Source organism: Lactuca sativa, chromosome 5, assembly GCF_002870075.4.
Source record: "Lactuca sativa cultivar Salinas chromosome 5, Lsat_Salinas_v11, whole genome shotgun sequence".
NCBI classification, from domain to species: Eukaryota; Viridiplantae; Streptophyta; class Magnoliopsida; order Asterales; family Asteraceae; genus Lactuca; species Lactuca sativa.
This window is the reverse complement of record NC_056627.2, coordinates 42,994,985-43,012,676: the sequence shown is the minus strand read 5'-3', so window position 1 is coordinate 43,012,676 and position 17,692 is coordinate 42,994,985. Positions and strand designations below refer to the sequence as shown.

General features: G+C 35.6%; 1 protein-coding gene across 1 annotated transcript; it reads left to right on the top strand.

The window, feature by feature from the left end:
• Positions 1-9,393: 9,393 nt before the first annotated feature.
• Positions 9,394-9,954, top strand: LOC128134113 (uncharacterized). The gene has a single exon (XM_052771542.1). The coding sequence runs from the start codon at positions 9,394-9,396 to the stop codon at positions 9,952-9,954; it is 561 nt and encodes a 186-aa protein (XP_052627502.1).
• Positions 9,955-17,692: the final 7,738 nt, after the last annotated feature.

The following is a 17,692-nucleotide window of genomic DNA, read 5'->3' as shown; positions in this document are numbered from 1 at the left end:
TGAATAAGTAATGCATATCATTATTTATGAATAAGAAATATTAATTTTGTTATATTGTGTTATTTATTTGTGAATAATAAAACTTATTATATTAATTTATTAGTGATTCAACTATTTACCTTTATCTTCTGCATTTCCTTTCTCAGTTTCTGTATGTTTTTCTTCACCTCCATCTTTTGTGTTCTTAGCTTCTGTTCCTCCTTCATTTCTATCTTCAGAGTTTTCCTTTCCTAAAACATATACATTATATACGAATATTTTTTATTTTTTATTCATTTATATAGTGTATTATTCACTTATGAATAAATAATGTTATTAAAAAAATCAATATAAAGATTGTAATATATTTTAAGTCATTCATTTACCTATATCATGTCCCTTTGTTTTTTCAACTTTTGTTCCTTGTTCATGTACACCTTTTGATTTTTCCTTTTCTGCAAGAGTATTAGTTTTACCTGTACTCATGGGTGACCCTAGTCAAAATTTAACAAACAAAATTGTTATTGTGTATTAATATTTTTATATATTTTTTTAAAATAAAAGTATGACAAAATTTGCCTATATCAATATTATCGAAAATAGTTTTCATTTCAGGGTGATTCCAGATTTCATCTTCTTGACTATTTTAACTTGAAATTCCAATTCCAAGGACATTGTCCACAATGTTGTCAACAACTTTATCCAACAAATTTTCATTTTCAGTTTGTTGAATAGTCTCCTCATGATTATTTGTTTCCTCAGCATGATCATCTTTTTCCTCTTCATCATTCTGATTTTCATTCCTCTTTCCATCTTTCTCTTTTACTCCAATTTCACCTTCTTTTTTATTCTTATCTGCATCATTCTTTATTGCTTCATTCTCTGCTTCATTTGAATCAAGTAAATAATCTACTTCTGGTTGACTTGCATCATTATCACTGTCTTCTTCTCCATTTCCCTCTTTCTTCATTTTCTTTTTGATCATTTGTTTTTTGACCCATTATTGGTGTCAAATTGATTCCTTCAAATCGAGTTTCATTACTTGGAAAATTAAAAAGTGTTGTGCTTTCAGTTTTTTCTTCAACAATCATATTTGTGACCTTTTCCTTGAAAATTCTAAAGCTTTCCTTTTCAGGGAACTTTGTCATCGCATCATTAAGCTTTGAATTCAGTTTTTCCTTCAACCTCTCAAAACTATTAATCATTTTTGATATTATTGATTCATATGCCTATGTAACAAAAAGAAGTATATGATTAGAATTTAATATAATAATTTAATGTAATCATATATTATTAACATGTTCAAACTAATTACCTCAACAGAATGATCTTCATCTTTATCATAATCATTGTCTTCGAGATCTGTATCTCCTTCATCTTGTTCGTCAACAAATTCTTCATTTATTTCTCCAAGTCCAAATCTACCTTTTTCTTGTTCAAATGCCTCTCGATATCTAATCTTCTCTGAACTCCAATAACAAATTGTTGGACGTTTACGTGTTACTGTCAAAGCTTCTGATTGGATGTTATTAGCATAGAACAACTGCACATGAATGATAACTAATTAATATTCATATATGAAGAAGTAATATGATTTTTTACTTATTCATATATGAATAAGTAATGACTTTTTCATATATGAATACGTAATGTAAAGCATTACTTGCGAACAAATATATTTTTCTTATTCATATATGAATATTTGCTATTAGTTTATGAATAATCAATATTATTAAAAATTGAGTATAAACATTAAAATAACTTAACACCAAGAAAGCTGAAGGTCCAACAAAGAAGTTGGTATCTGAGTATGGTATGTATGAGTTTGTTCTGACAAGACAGTCCAAAACATAGCTGCACCAGTCTATGTTGCTGATATTTGTTCTTCTTGAAATATAACGCAAGGGAAACAGGTTGCATCTTCCCATTGATGTTGACTCGCAAAACATGTTGACAAAAAGAACTAAGAATTTCAATTTGAAATTGAAATCAACTTGTGTGGTAGAAACAATAACATTTTTTATTGCACTCAGTCGGATGATTGAATCTTTTTAAAATTGTTGCTTCCATTCATCATAACTTGTATCATCCTTAAGCCATTGATCCAGTTCTGTAAGTTTGGCCCCACCAATTGGTATGCCCAACATGTCATGAACAGACTCTGCTGTTACTTTCAGTTCCTTTCCTTCAATATCTATCACCATTCTCTCAGAATCAAATTTTTGAAGAACATAAAATCCCGGCTTCAGTGATATATTTGTGATTTTCATTTTTAACAATGCTCCGAAACCCATAGATCTTACAGATTCTTTTTGTTCTTTGCTCATCCCAAGGATTATAGATAGTAATGCATCTAGTGAACATCTGTTTTTCATTGAGTAAAATTCTTTTACCATTTGTTTTTTTTGTCTTTTTTGATTGGTGACTCCTTTTTTTTTTTTTGCCTTTTTCGATGGATGGCTACATTCAAAATTAGAATCTGGATCTTGTAGTTGTTGTTTTTCAGGGGTTTTCTTTTTTGATGGACTTTTTCAGCTTTGATGCTTTATTTTCTTTGGTACTTTTGTTTCTTTTTTATCTGGGAAATGAAAACATATATTATTGGAATAAGTTACTGATATATGAATATGATATATGCTCGTTGATTTATTAATATTTATTTATTACAAAAATATAAATAATATATACAATTTTATTCATAAATGAATATATTAGATATGATAGGAATTTTGTACCTTTCGCATATTTCCTCTTTTGCATTGATCTTGTTTCTCTGATTGTTGGTGAATCTTTATGGGAAATGTTAGTGTTCTTACCTTCATTCAATAGTAAATAGAAGGTAAATGAGTTTGATATTCAGGAATGAATATTTGAATAAAACATATGTATTAATATTTTTTTATTCACATATGAATATGTTTTGTTATATTCATATGTGAATAGAACATATATAAGTCATTCTTGTTGTATTCACATTTAAATAATGTATGTATGGCAACAAGCTATATTCTATTCATATGTGAATATAACATACATATTCACGAATAAATATTTGAATAAAACATATGTATTCATATATTTTATTCACATATGAATATGTTTTGTTATATTCATATGTGAATAGAACATATGTAAGTCATTCTTGTTGTATTCAAATTTGAATAATGTATGTATGACAGCAAGCTATCTTCTATTCATATGTGAATATAACATACATATTCACGAATGAATATTTGAATAAAACATATGTATTCATATCTTTTTTATTCACATATGAATATGTTTTGTTATATATTCATATGTGAATAGAACATATGTAAGTCATTCTTGTTGTATTCACATTTGAATAATGTATGTATGGCAGCAAGCTATCCTCTATTCATATGTGAATATAACATACATATTTACGAATGAATATTAGTTTTGCTTGTGTTCAGAAGTAAACAAAACATATTTTATTTACCTTTTTGATTTGTTCTTGGTTTTCGTTTATATGTATTCTTCACTGTTGGTGTTGTTTCTGTAAGGGTAAGTAGTTAATATTAGGAAAACATAAGCGAAATGTTAAGTAACCTTTGTATTTTGACAGAATAGTTTTGAATAAAGATGAAAAATGAAGATATGATGTAAAATCATTTATATATCAAATAATAATGGATGATTCTTACAAAAATTTCAAGTAATTAAAGTAATAACGAAGGAGGGTTACGAGAATGAACGAGTATCATAAATTTCAAGTAAAATTGAAGTAAACAACCTTTTTTGAAGAATGAACAGCATGAAAACAATGTTTTTAGTTCTAAATCAACTAATAATTTTCGAAGATTACGAGAAATTTCAAGTAATCAAGTGATAATTTTAGAAATGATTCGAAATCGTTAAAAACTCGAGAAAAAACGCTCATGGTTACCTTTCATTGTCAAGAGTGAGGAAATGGTCTCCTTCATGTTTTCATCGGAATACATTTTTCTTCGTTTATGTTATTTGATGTTTCTGCAAATGGTTTTCTTCTTATCGATTCTTCTGCAAATCGTTTTCGTGTTATGGTGTATCGAAGAGGGAAATGGTGCTTTTCTGTCGAGATTTGACATGATATCAAACTACTCAAGTGCACTGACGGTTTAATGTTTTTGGATTATTTACCAATTTGCCACCGCTCTTTAATATATTTGGATTATTTACAAGTTCAGATCTCCATCCCTTCATTCTAAAAAAATACATTTTTTATTAGTAAGGAAGAAGGCTACATCAGTCTGCCATGTCAGTAGTATTTTCAAGGAAAAGTGTCACATGGGAATGTGACCTGTTAAATAGGTTTAAAATGACTAAATTACTAGTATTAGCTGGTTTCTTGGATTTCTTCATTAAAAATATGGGACTTTTTTGTAAATTTTCTAAAAATAGTAAGACTTTTATGAAGTTTACAGCAAGAACAATCATTGCAAAACATTTATAAAAAAACTATTCATCGCTTTCCGTTCTAAAAAGACAAAAGGACATAAATGGTCTATGTCGCATGGGGAATATTCCTGATCCAACTTGAAAAAATGGACATCGCCCATCCCTATGGTTTGTTGATGTAACATCCAAAACCATAAGGTAAAAAAAAAAATTTAATTCAAACCATAAGCACTATTTATCTGTATCAACCATTCAAAAGTATATCACAGTAAAAATAGTTATCATATTAGAATCTCAAAATCATAACGTGCGGAAACATAGGTGGATACACTGCGATCAAGCAGGGCCCTTCCCTTTCGAACTGGAAATACCTGAAACCATAACCATAAAATTGTAATCACAAAGCTTAGTGAGTTCCCCAAAATACCCCATACCATACATATATAATAGTAGAAAACATAATTGGGTCTATTTCACCCCCTTCGGTCTCTTTCAATCTGTACTGGGTCTATTTCACACCCTTCAGTCTCTTTCAACCGGTACATGGTCTATTTCACCGCCTTCATCCTCTTTCAACCAGTACTGGGTCTATTTCACCTCATTCGGTCTCTTTCAACTAGTAGTGGGTCTATTTCACCCCTTTAGGGTTATTTCAACTGGTATCGGGTCTATTTCACCCCCTACAGCTAGCATACATCCATATCAGTAAGAGTCACAAAGAAAACAAGAACATATAGGCATAACAGTAATTGTCACAAAGACAACTATCATCATACAAACATAATCCAATAGGCCAACATTGGTGTCTTTAACCCACGAGTATAATGAAGAGTCTCACCTCAATCTAGAGATAACCAAATCGCCAACGATGGTGCTACTGGGCTCCTCACATTGAACACATCCAAATTGTCCCAAATCAAATCAATAATTAAGGCAATACCCTAAATCCAAGGCCTAATTCATATTTTATCATTCCAATAGGTAAAAGACCTTTTTAGCCTTCCCATATATATGACGCAATAACTCAAGGCCCAAATTCTTAAAAGGCCCATTAAGGCACCTTGGTACGTACATCCCGCGTACCACCTCAGCACGCCCGACGTACGGTGCTTAAACCATAACTCCATTCTTAGGACTTATTCTTGTAAGTCCCCAATTCACTTGTGTATCAATCAGATCCGCTTGATGGTGCAGAATCCCAATCAAGCAGATGATGCAAGATCAATATAAAGGGGAAGGAGAAGAATAATAAGATGAATCAAATGTATTGATGATATGAATGAAGATCCTTACAAGAGATTCACACACACACACATGCACCTTCTCTATCTATCTTTCTTCTAGTCGTGTACCCCTTATGTCCTCACGTCCTCTCTTGCACTCCTCACCACTAACACTATATTTATATGGAACATGGGCCGTGAACCCAAGAACCAGTTCACGGCCGTAAACACCCACATGGGCCGTGAACACAACCACAAATACATATTACATGACTGAAAACCCAATTGCCTATAAAAGTAAAGTATAAACCATATTTTTGACTCAACAATCTCCCCTTTGGTTTATAGCTTTCTTTTCTAATTGACCCAACAAACTCCCCATAAAAATGTAGCTGGCTTTTCTTGTCAATCTTCATTTGGAGCTTGGCTTCATATTTAACCTTTAAATTCTTCACAGCTTCAAGATGAACTTGATGAATCTTCAATAAAGGACCTCATCTTGAGCAGTTGGGCTTTTCTTCAAGATTTGACTCTGAACGTGTAATGCCCGTATATCAGGGCTAGTCAATTTAGAGACAAGGAACATCAAAAATGGATTTTTTGATAGACTATTATTTAGGAGTATTAGTCTTAACTAAGTTGTAGTATATGTTACAAGGATTCCGTACATATAAAGAACGTTGAAATCCGAGTTATAACGAAGAAGTTATGACCAGTCGAAGTTTTGCGACAGAACCAGCACGACACAGCGCGACGTAAAAAGTGAATTTACGTTAGAGCGATGTTTAGCCTTAGTTATCTAAAAGAAAGTCATAGAGTTTGTTAAAACGAGAGCATGCATAAAAAGAATGTTCAAATCTAACTTCGTATGAGGAAGTTATGATTTTTCTAAATTTCAGCTAAGTTGTATCCGGCCCGAAACTCGAATTTTAGATCGAGTGATTTTTAGCCGAAACAATCTAAACATGAATCGAAGATCTTGTTATTAGTAGTGCAACGATAAAAAGACAGACGAAAACGGACGTCGGATGAAGAAGTTATGAATTCATAACGGAGTTTTCGTGTCCCGACCTACTAAAAATAATATAATAAAAATAAAGTCAAAATTAGGCGAGAGAGTCTAAACAAAAGTTGTAGAGCATAGTCTCACCTACGCGTGGATATAAAGAATGTCAAAAACGGAGCTCGTATGAGGAGATATGAATTTCTGAAGTTTTTAACTAATTAAAGTATATAAATTTTATTATATATTCAGATAATATCCGAAGTGCTGACGAGTCCGATCTTATCCGAAAGGTACGCCCAGCATACAAGGAGGTATGACAAGTGTACATGTCGACAACAAGGTACGCTCCACATCGGAAGGAGTTACATCTAGCATACTTCGTCCTTGTGTGGTCCGAGAGAGGGCCGCATAGCACCATCGAGATTTCGCCCACCGAGATTTCGCCACCTGGCTCTCCTATCCGAACTACGCCCAACATGAGGGCCTCGGTACGCCCAACATAGTCCAAGGATCAGACCCTATTTAAAGGGTGTGAGGGTAGTTGAGGTTTGTTGCTCAATTTCTATCTTCCACCCCTTATATTTCCTATTTCTTGACAAATTTTACCCTCGAAGCCCCGGTATCAATCCTGACACCTGAAGCGAGTCCTGAAGCCCCGAAGATCACGAGAAGTAAAGTTTCCGAGCCGAAACTCTGCCTGCGAGAGGCCTGGTTTTCAAGAAAGCATCCCGGTTTCACCAGAGAATTTCTACTCGAATGGTCGTAGTGTTTTCCGAGCATCGTCTTAACAAGTGAGTGTGTAGTTACTTTCTTCTAACACATAGATATGAAGTATTTGCTATGAAGTATGTGCTATGTGTTTATACATTTTTTTTATTGAAATGGATGTTGAAATAATGATTTATACAGGTTTTAAAAGATTTAAACTGTATATGTGTTTGCATCTACAAATATGTTGGGTAGAACATGGGTAATTGAAATAGTTGATGTGAGACGAAATAATAAGTGCTTTTGAACTCAACATGTTCATTAGGTATTTTTGAACTCTATGTGTTCACTTGGTGTTTGAACTCAACGTGTTCATTAGGTATTTTTGAACTCTACGTGTTCACTTGGTATTTTTGAACTCAATGTGTTCATTAAGTATTTTTGAACTAGATGTGTTCACTTGGTGTTGTTAAATTAAGTATGTTGAACTAAGTGTTTACCGGTTGTAATTTGAGGACCTTGGCAATGGTGCACTTTGTGTCAATTCCTTAGGTCAATCCTTAGGAATAAATGAATAAATGATAGTTGATCCTTAGGGTAAATCTTTGAGAAAATAAAGGAGACAATAGGGATGGGTAATTTGGATTGATTGATTGATTGATTGATTTATGATTACATATAATAATTATATTATTGTGGGTCGAAAACCCTATATGCTCACCAGGCTCCCAAGCCTGACCCACTCAGTTTTCTTTGCATTACAGGTAATGGCACAAGAGTATAAGCTGGTTGCTTGACGAGAGATTTTGGATTATAGACCAGTAGTTGTAAATAACTGTTGTAAGGTTAAATTGTCCTGTTTATGCTTTTTGGTCTGTATCGAAACATGACATCGCGAGGTTTTAGTATTTAATGAAAAGTACATTCTCTTTGAGAAATGTTTTGATAAAGTTTTATCATATTTTGTTTGGGAACAAATTCCGCAACTATTTTATTTAAAAGATTACTCTGATTTTAAAACAAAGCATAAACAAATCGGTCATTTCTGCCGTGAAATTTGGGGATGTCACAGTTGGTATCAGAGCATTAGTTTAGGCGAACTAGGAAATTGTAGGAATTCTAGACTTAAACTTATAATGCTAAGCGATGATTGTGAGTTGAGTGTCTACCATATTTTAGACACAAGCACTAGTATATTTTAGGAAAGATGCCTAAAATGCTTGTATGTGCAAAATGTTATATGTTTGTCATATATGGAATTATTTGTTCGGATCTATGGTCTGTTGCCGACCGGATTTGGAAACCTTATGTGTTTAGGATTCTAATCATACGACTACGATATTAGAACTAGCATGTAAATGTTTCAGAATGATAAGGATGATTTGAACGTCTATCAAAATAGAGATCTAAATTCACCTTATTCGGTGCATAGATCAAAAATGGCAAGAACCGGAAGTGGAGCTGGAAACGTGAACGAAAACAAGAATCAACCACCTGTGATTGACCAAGTAGTTGTTGCAGCAGCAACACTTGAGCCGATATCAATGGTTGGAGTACAATTGACTATTCAAACGATGTTGGATCGTCAGATGGAAGAAACTAGATGCCTGCTTCGGCAGAATTGGGAAGAAATTTCAATACAAGTTGAAGAGCCCGAAGTGAATGGAGGCCAGTCGGAAGGAGGGAACTACAGTGGGATCGTTGGTTAAGCTGATCCGCCATTGATTAGGAGAAACAACCAAGACGACAAGGTCGAAAGACAAAGATTTTCTAACATGCAAGCGATCGAATTTCACAAGAAAAGAAACCCCAATTGGAGTTATGGATTGGATATCAGAGATGGAGTTGGCGTCCATAACATGTGGTTGCAAGGGCAAGCTACAAACCATATATGCAGTGCGTCAGTTCAGAGGCAGCGCTGTTCGCTGGTGGAACACTCTGGGGAAAACCATAAGCCCCAACGAGCCACTGCAACTGACTTGGGATGGATTTTTGGTGCAATTCAAATGAAAGTTCTTCTCGGACCAAGATCTGCCAGAACTAGAGAACCAATTCCTGACAATAAAGAAGGACAGCATGTCCATTGATGAATACACCAATGCCTTCACAGATAAGATGGAGTTTGCTCTGCGCATTGTCCTAGACGAGATGGCGAAGATAGATAGATATGCAAAGGGACTACCATGGGAGTACGCAATGCCAGTACATCAGACACCTACCCTTGAGGCGGCCATCTGGGTTTCTAAGTCTGTCGAAGAAATGATCAAGGGCATAACCGCAAACAAGGTTGAAGTTGGTGAGAAAACAAAGTTTGAGGGATCCCCAAGATCCGACGAAAAGAGAAAATTCTCAAAGTCAGGTTCGAAAAAGTTCGAAGGAGGAAGAGATGAAGCAAGATGGTGTGATAAGTGCAAGAAGAAACATCTGGGAAGATGTGGCGAGGAGGTCACATGTTTCAAGTGTGGAAAGTCTGGGCACTACACCGATGAGTGTGCATCTAGTAAGAAAGTGTGTTATGAGTGTAACGAAAAAGGGCATATCTCAATCAATTGCCCAAAGAAGAAAGAACCAGCAAAGCCAAAGACATTCCACATGATCCTTGACGAAGCAGATGTCAATACGAGAAATCAAGGATGAAAAATTTGTATTAAGATATGGCTAGTATCTGGAAGTGTAGCCTATTAGCGGAATAGTGTAGGGTGAACTTGAACCTTTGTGTAATCGTTTCAAGATATAATATAAACCTTGGTTTTGATATCTATGTGATATTTATGGTTTGTATGTCTATGTGATATCTATGGTGTTAATATCTGATGTGTTGGATAATTGTGTGATTTTTGTTGCTATATAGTGACGTGGTTTAACTACGAGACAATACTTGGGACGAGTATGAGTAGGTGTGAATGGTAGTAGAGGCCTATACTACCGGAAGCACAAGACTCACACTTGGATCGAGGAAAGTCACAAGGTTACCAAGAAGCTAGTAATTGATTTCGTTTTGTTCAAAGTATATCATTGCCATTGTTTCGGTAAGGACTAGTAGGATGATCGTTATTTTGACCCTAGTGGTCATATCAACTGATTCTGACTACGATAGGTTTGTTACGTGGTTCCGAGAACCGAGTTCAATGTAACATCTTACCTAAGTCAGAAGATTGAAATCAATGCAATCAATAGCATCGCGCTCGTTGTTAAGGAAGCTTGTAGCTAGAAATGCTACATGCAAAAATGTGATCATATCACATTAGAATATGAAGGAATGTATATTCCATTCTAGAATTTGACTCTAAGAGACTTAATTCTAAGTGTTGCATCATATGATGAGAGGTCATTAGAGCATGACCCGTCGGTCTGTTACGATAGATAAAAGAAAGTATTTATCCTAAGAAGAAGAAGGAGTCCTCAATAAGGATTTATTTTGTAACTCATAGGTTACGATTGAAATTCCAACATAGTACGAAGACCAGGTGCAAGATTGAGCATCGCCTGTGGTCAAGAAGTCCAAAAGTTAAATACTCTTTCGAGGAAACATAGAAGTTACAATTATTACTTAGGATAAAGAGATAATGTAATGAATCATTATCCAAGCCCTGTTTCGTTGATGATTCCGGGACGTAATCATCCTAAGGGAGAGATAATTGTAACGTCCGTAGATCAGGGCTAGTCAATTTAGAGACAAGGAACATCAATAATGGCTTTTTGATAGAAGATTATTTAGGAGGATTAGTCTTAACTAAGTTGTATTATATGTTACAAGGATTCCATACATATAAAGAATGTTGAAATCCGAGTTATAACGAAGAAGTTATGACTTGTCGAAGTTTCGAAACAGAACCGACACGACACGGCGCGACGTAAAAAGTGAATTTACGTTAGAGCGATATTTAGCCTTAGTGATCTCAACGAAAGTCGTAGAGTTTGTGAAACCGAGAGCGTGCATAAAAAGAATGTCCAAATCTGACTTCGTATGAGGAAGTTATGATTTTTCTAAATTTCAGTTTAGTTATATGCAGCCTGAAACTCGAATTTTAGATCAAGTGATTTTTAGCCGAAACAATCTAAATGGGAATCAAAGATCTCGTTATAGTGCAACGATAAAAAGACAGAAGAAAACGGACGTCGGATGAAGAAGTTATGAATTTATAACAGAGTTTTCTTGTCCCGGCCTACTAAAAATAATATAATAAAAATAAAGTCAAAATTAGACGACGGAGTCTAAACAAAAGTTGTAGAGCATAGTCTCACCTACGCGTGGGTATAAACAACGTCAAAAACGGAGCTGGTATGAGGGAGATATGAATTTCTGAAGTTTTTAAATAATTAAAGTATATAAATTTTATTATATATTCGGATAATATCCGAAGTGCTGACGAGTCCGATCTGATCCGAAAGGTACGCCCAGTGTACAAGGAGGTACGCCAAGCGTACATGTCGACAGCGAGGTATGCTTCGCGTCGGAAGGAGTTACGCCCAGCATACTTCGGCCTTGTGTGGTCCTAAAGAGGGTCGCGTAGCACCACCGAGATTTCGCCACCTGGCTCTCCTATCCGAACTACGCCCAGCGTAAGGGCCTCGGTACGCCCAACGTAGTCCGAGGATCAGACCCTATATCAAGGGTGCGAGGACAGCCAGGGTTTGTTGCTCAATTTCTATCTTCCACCCCTTATATTTCATATTTCTTGACAAATTTCACCCCTGAAGCCCCGGTATCAATCCCAACACTCGAAGCGAGTCCCAAAGCCCCGAAGATCCCGAGAAGTAAAGTTTCCGAGCCAAAACTCTGCCTGCGAGAGGCCTGGTTTTCAAGAAAGCATCCCGGTTTCACCAGAGAATTTCTACTCGAAGAGCCGTAGTGCTGTCCGAGCATCGTCTTAACAAGTGAGTGTGTAGTTACTTTCTTCTAACACATAGATATGAAGTATTTGCTATGAAGTACGTGCTATGTGTTTATACATTGTTTGTTTATTGAAATGGATTTTGAAATAATGTTTTATATAGGTTTTAAAAGATTTAAACTGTATATGTGTTTGCATCTACAAATATGTTGGGTAGAACATAGGTAAATAAAAAAGTTGATGTGAGACGAAATAATAAGTGTTTTTGAACTCAACGTGTTCATTAGGTATTTTTGAACTCTATGTGTTCACTTGGTGTTTGAACTCAACGTGTTCATTAGGTATTTTTGAACTCTACGTGTTCACTTGGTATTTTTGTACTCAATGTGTTCATTAAGTATTTTTGAACTGGATGTGTTTACTTGGTGTTGTTGAATTAAGTATGTTGAACTAAGTGTTTACCGGTTGTAATTTGAGGACCTTGGCAGTGGTGGACTTTGTGTCAATTACTTAGGTCAATCCTTAGGAATAAATGAATAAAGGATAGTTGATCCTTAGGGTAAATCCTTGAGAAATAAAGGAGACAATGGGGATGGGTAATTTGGATTGATTGATTGATTGATTGATGATTAAATATAATAATTATATTATTGTGGGTCGAAAATCCTATATGCTCACCATGCTCCCAAGCCTGACCCACTTAGTTTTCTTTGCATTACAGGTAATGACACAAGAGTATAAGTTGGTTGACTTGACGAGAGATTTTGGATTATAGACCAGTAGTTGTAAATAACTATTGTAAGGTTAAATTGTACTGTTTATGCTTTTTGGTCTGTATCGGAACATGACATCCCGAGGTTTTAGTATTTAATGAAAAGTACATTATCTTTGAGAAATGTTTAGATAAAGTTTTATCATATTTTGTTTGGGAACAAATTCCGTAAATATTTTCTTTAAAAGATTACTCTGATTTTAACACAAAGCATAAACAAATCGGTCTTTTCTGGCCGTGAAATTTGGGGATGTCACAGAACGCACATTGGGTGAGGAGGCTCGATGTACTGATTCTTGAAAGATAGCACTTTTAGGTTGAGAATCTTCAGAGAGAACAATAGAGAGAACGAATCTTCTAGAGCACTTCAGCAGGTACAAGATAGCAGCAGACTGATTGAGGAGGTTTCAATGCAATTTGTTACATAATCTTCAAGTGCAATTTCACCTTGCTTCTGGGGTTGAAAGATTGAATGTTGAAAGAATAGTCTTCATTTCTTGCTCATTCGAATGAAAATTCTTTGACACTCACAGATGAAGCCTTGGCTCAAAAAATCTCGATACAGCCTCCATGAGTCTCATCTACATCTGAATTCTCTTTTCAAAACAAAGAAAATTTGATATAAAAACAAAAATAAAAAAAATTTAGCACACAATATTTTTTGTATTTATATTTTCTGAAAAATAAAACAGAAACAAAAATATTTTTGGATTTTTTTTTCTTTTTCTTAACAAGAAATAAAACAGAAATAACACTATTTTTTAATTTTAATTTTTTGATTTTTGTTTGATTTTTAAAATTTTTAATTACCCCCCTTCAATTTGTGCATAGAAGAAAACTATGAACAAATTTAACAAAAACAAAATTATTTGGGATCAAAGTTCTTAGACAACCTGAATTCGTTTATCGGTACCTCCCCCTTCATGAATAGATCTGGTCAATTGTCGGTATTGTGGTCCACTTAAACACGAAAGATTGTGACAAAAATAGGACATACTGCAAGTGACAAGACATTGTGACCTTACAATTCTATATAAAATTCCTAAGGACCATTTATCTGACGACGACCAAGGGTATTGTTGTCCACCTAAATTGAGCAGCGAGATCTACAGACAATCTATTAATTGTTCAATTTTAGATGTATTAGAACATGTTTCCCGCTTCCTGATATACCCTAATAATCAGGGACTTCCAGAATACTCCTTACTTTAGGTGAGCAGACAATTATTAAGGGAGAAGACAGATTCAGAATGCATATGTTGTACACCCAAGACGGATCTCTTCTAATCTCGCAAAGGGTGAAACATATAACTGACTAGATTTAGAGGGATTGAGAATAGAATGGTGCATATGTTGTGTACCAGGTCGGATGTGTTTCAATCACGTAGAGGAGACAACATATGGCTAACAGGTAGAAAGAATTGCATAGATAGAAGATGCAAAGAGATAGAATTGCATATGTTGTAGTCCAGGTCGGATCTTTCGATCACGCAGAGGAGAAAACATATGACTGACAGAAAGAAAGCAAGAAAATAACCTTCTACATACCTACTTTATCGGAATTCCCCGGTCGCCCCGTCAATATCGGAATTAAGGACAGAGTTCGTACATCGAGGAAAAGTTAAACCACGATTCTAGATACAAATAATTTAATGTAATCCACAAATTCCCATGTATATCTCCCTGTTCAACCTATCCGAGCACCGTATTGTCAGGCTAAACGGATCTATCTAAGTCAAGATTTGTCAAGTCATTAGATTCCTTAAGTTCATCTATTCTTAGTCAAGTCCATTAAACCTTTCGTGCCTACCAGCGCATCGAACACAGATCCTAGACAATTTAATTTTGGTACTTTACACAAATTCAAATTGCCTGTTATCACCAAGTTTATATCAATTCCCAAACAATAACTACAAACGAAAAACTATAAGAAAATAAAAGATTGTCTTCAAAACGAATCAGTGTAAGATAAACTCAGGAGTATCGAGAAGAAAAATCAAACTGTAAGTCACCGATTGAATTCGCATTCAGAAGGTCTGAGAACAGCACGCATAATCTCATAACAGATCCGAAAATTCTTCATGTCATTAAGCACTAACCTCATGTGTGATCCTTTCCTTTCTTCCTATCCCGTAAAGGACACATTCTCTCAAACAAAGTTCTGAGTGTTGCACAGTTGAGAGATGCCTCCTATCATGTGCTAGGAACAACTACTACCAAGAAACTAAAGTCTGATGATATGCCTCAATAGTTATTCCAACACAGAGTGGGATCAGTTGGTCTTTGGAACCCAATCCATTTTGAAACTGGGTCGACATTTTTCATCCTTGCAAGGTACTTTCTCCCATGACATATCCTGCTTATCACAAACAGAAGATGCAAAAATATTAGAATCATTAGAAGATTTAGGAGATTGAACCTTTGGTACCCATCTGTAGTTAGGTCCCATTTCTTTTTCAAGCAGATGGGTGCCTCATTACTTGCTTTTGAGCTTGATGTCGGTCATTGAGATGACTTTGACCTAGCCGGTCTTGGTTTTATTGGAGCATCTCTTGAATTGTCCTTTTTGGCCGGGATTCCATTCTTGTTGTTTGAATTTGATTTCTTGGCGTTGTGGGCGTTCCAGTCGCCATTGTGTGAACATGACCTTGAGGGGTTTCTTTAGGAAAATCTCCCTCTGGCGCATTCTTCAAGCCTTGTGCGTAGTAGGTAACATATGCGCGATTTGGAGAGTTTCGGGCAATGTGTCCAGGTGTTCCACAATGAAAACAATTCTTTTTCTTCACTGAGAAGTTGTCTCTTCCTGCCCCTGGTGGCGTACCCTTGCGTCGTCTCTGATTGTTCCCACATGCACACCTACAGCAAGTCGTCGGTTTCGCTTGTTTTGGTGGCATGTATTTCTTATCAGCAGGTTTGTTAGGAGTAACTAAGTTAGAAGCAACAAATTCAGAGTTTAAGGAGTTATTTGTTTGACAATCAATAGCATCAACATAATTAGAAGTAGTTATGTTCTCCTTGTCCTCATCTTCCGCTACTTTACCTACACATAAAGTAGAAACATCAATATTCTTCACCTCAACACCCTCAGTTAGCTCTGATTGTTCAGTCTTAACTGAAGTTGTAGCTGGTTCAGGGATTGGGCCAAACTGAGCATGTGTCTCTTCCTCATTCGTTTCAAGGGGTGGGTTATAGTTGTCATTAAAGGGAGGTGGTACACTATGATACCCTAGACCCTTGATTTGATTATCTTTAAATGTTAATTGTTTCTCAATCATGGTTGCAACTTTCTCACTTGACACATCAAAAATTTTAAAGTTAAAATCAGCATTTTAAAAGCGTATCTTCAATGTTTTAAGTTCCTCAGTGACAACAACAAGTTCTTTCTCAAGGTATATATAGCAGACACATTTGTCGCTATAATTGTTTGTAATTTTTTAAAATCCTTAGTCTTGGCCTCTAACTGTTCTTGCAATGGTTTTTGTCCTTTCCTATGGGTTTATCGCTCATACCTAAGTTCCTCGTTTTTGTCTCTTTACTAATTCAAATTGCTCTCGTAAAAATTTAATTGTAGCTTCACAAGATGAAGCACATGAAACTTCATTTACCGGGATGCTTGAAGAACTCATTGTTTACCAAAAATGCCCTTTGACTAAAAACTCAAAAGTCAACCTTAAAAGTCAATTTAAAAAGTCAAACCGAAAAGCTAAATTTGAAAATTTTAAAGTTAAACAAGAAAGTCAAAGTTTAAAGTCAAAGGTCAAACTTGAGGTCAAAGTCAAAAGTCAATTTAGAAAGTCAAAAATTAAAAACGAAAATTTTTGGTTGAAAATTAAATTTGAAAATTTGAAAATTTGATTTTTGGGAAAAAAGTTTCAATAGTTAAGAACCGAGATAGGAATCCTTTTGAATTAAATTGGGAAGGATTGAAACAAGAGGCAGCCTAGCCCAACTGGTAAGGCGCGTGGGTTATGGAGGCAGGTTACCCGGGTTCGATTCTTGGCAATCCCCAATTAATTTTTGAACGCTAATGGTTGCGAACTTCGGACCCTTTGATCGAAGACTCGCTTGAGTCACGTGCTGGCCGAGAACGAGGCTGCTTAGCCGTAAACGCTGCTGACCGTGAACTGTCGAAAGACCGTGAACCAGCGAAGACCTCGGACCGCACACACTTCTCGGTCGTATACGAACCGTGGACAACAAACACTCGTGGGCCGTAAACGAACTTCAGGCCGTGAAAGCTTTTTCGGACTCGGGGTCGAGAACGCTTCTTCCGAGGCCAAGAACCCTTCAATGGTGGCCGAGAAACCTTCAACAGTTACGAGAAAAAATGACGTTTTTCACCCTTTTTGCTCCACAACTTGATCAAAAACTCATTTTTAGGAAAAACTCAAAGAACAAACCCCCTATTTTACCAAGAGCTATCCAAAAGCACAAAAATCCTTCAAAAATAAGATCAAATATGCTCCAGATCTAGCCAAAATGATTGATACAATACAAGCTCTGATACCAATTGTAAGTCCCTAATTCGCTTGTGTATCAATCAGGTCCGCTTGATGGTGCGGAATCCCAATCAAGCGGACGATGCAAGATCAATATAGAGGAAAATGAGAAGAAGAACATGTATTTTTCTTCACTAGGAAGTTGTTTCTTCCTGCCCCTGGTGGCGTCCCTTGCCTTGTCTCTGATTGTTCCCACAAGCACACTTGCAGCAAGTCGGCTGTTTCACTTGATTTGGTGCCCTGTACTTCTCAACAACAGGTTTGTTAGG

Excerpts from the sequence above, each read along its gene's own strand:
- LOC128134113 (XM_052771542.1), top strand. The coding sequence starts at position 9,394 with ATGTCCATTGATGAATACACCAATGCCTTCACAGATAAGATGGAGTTT.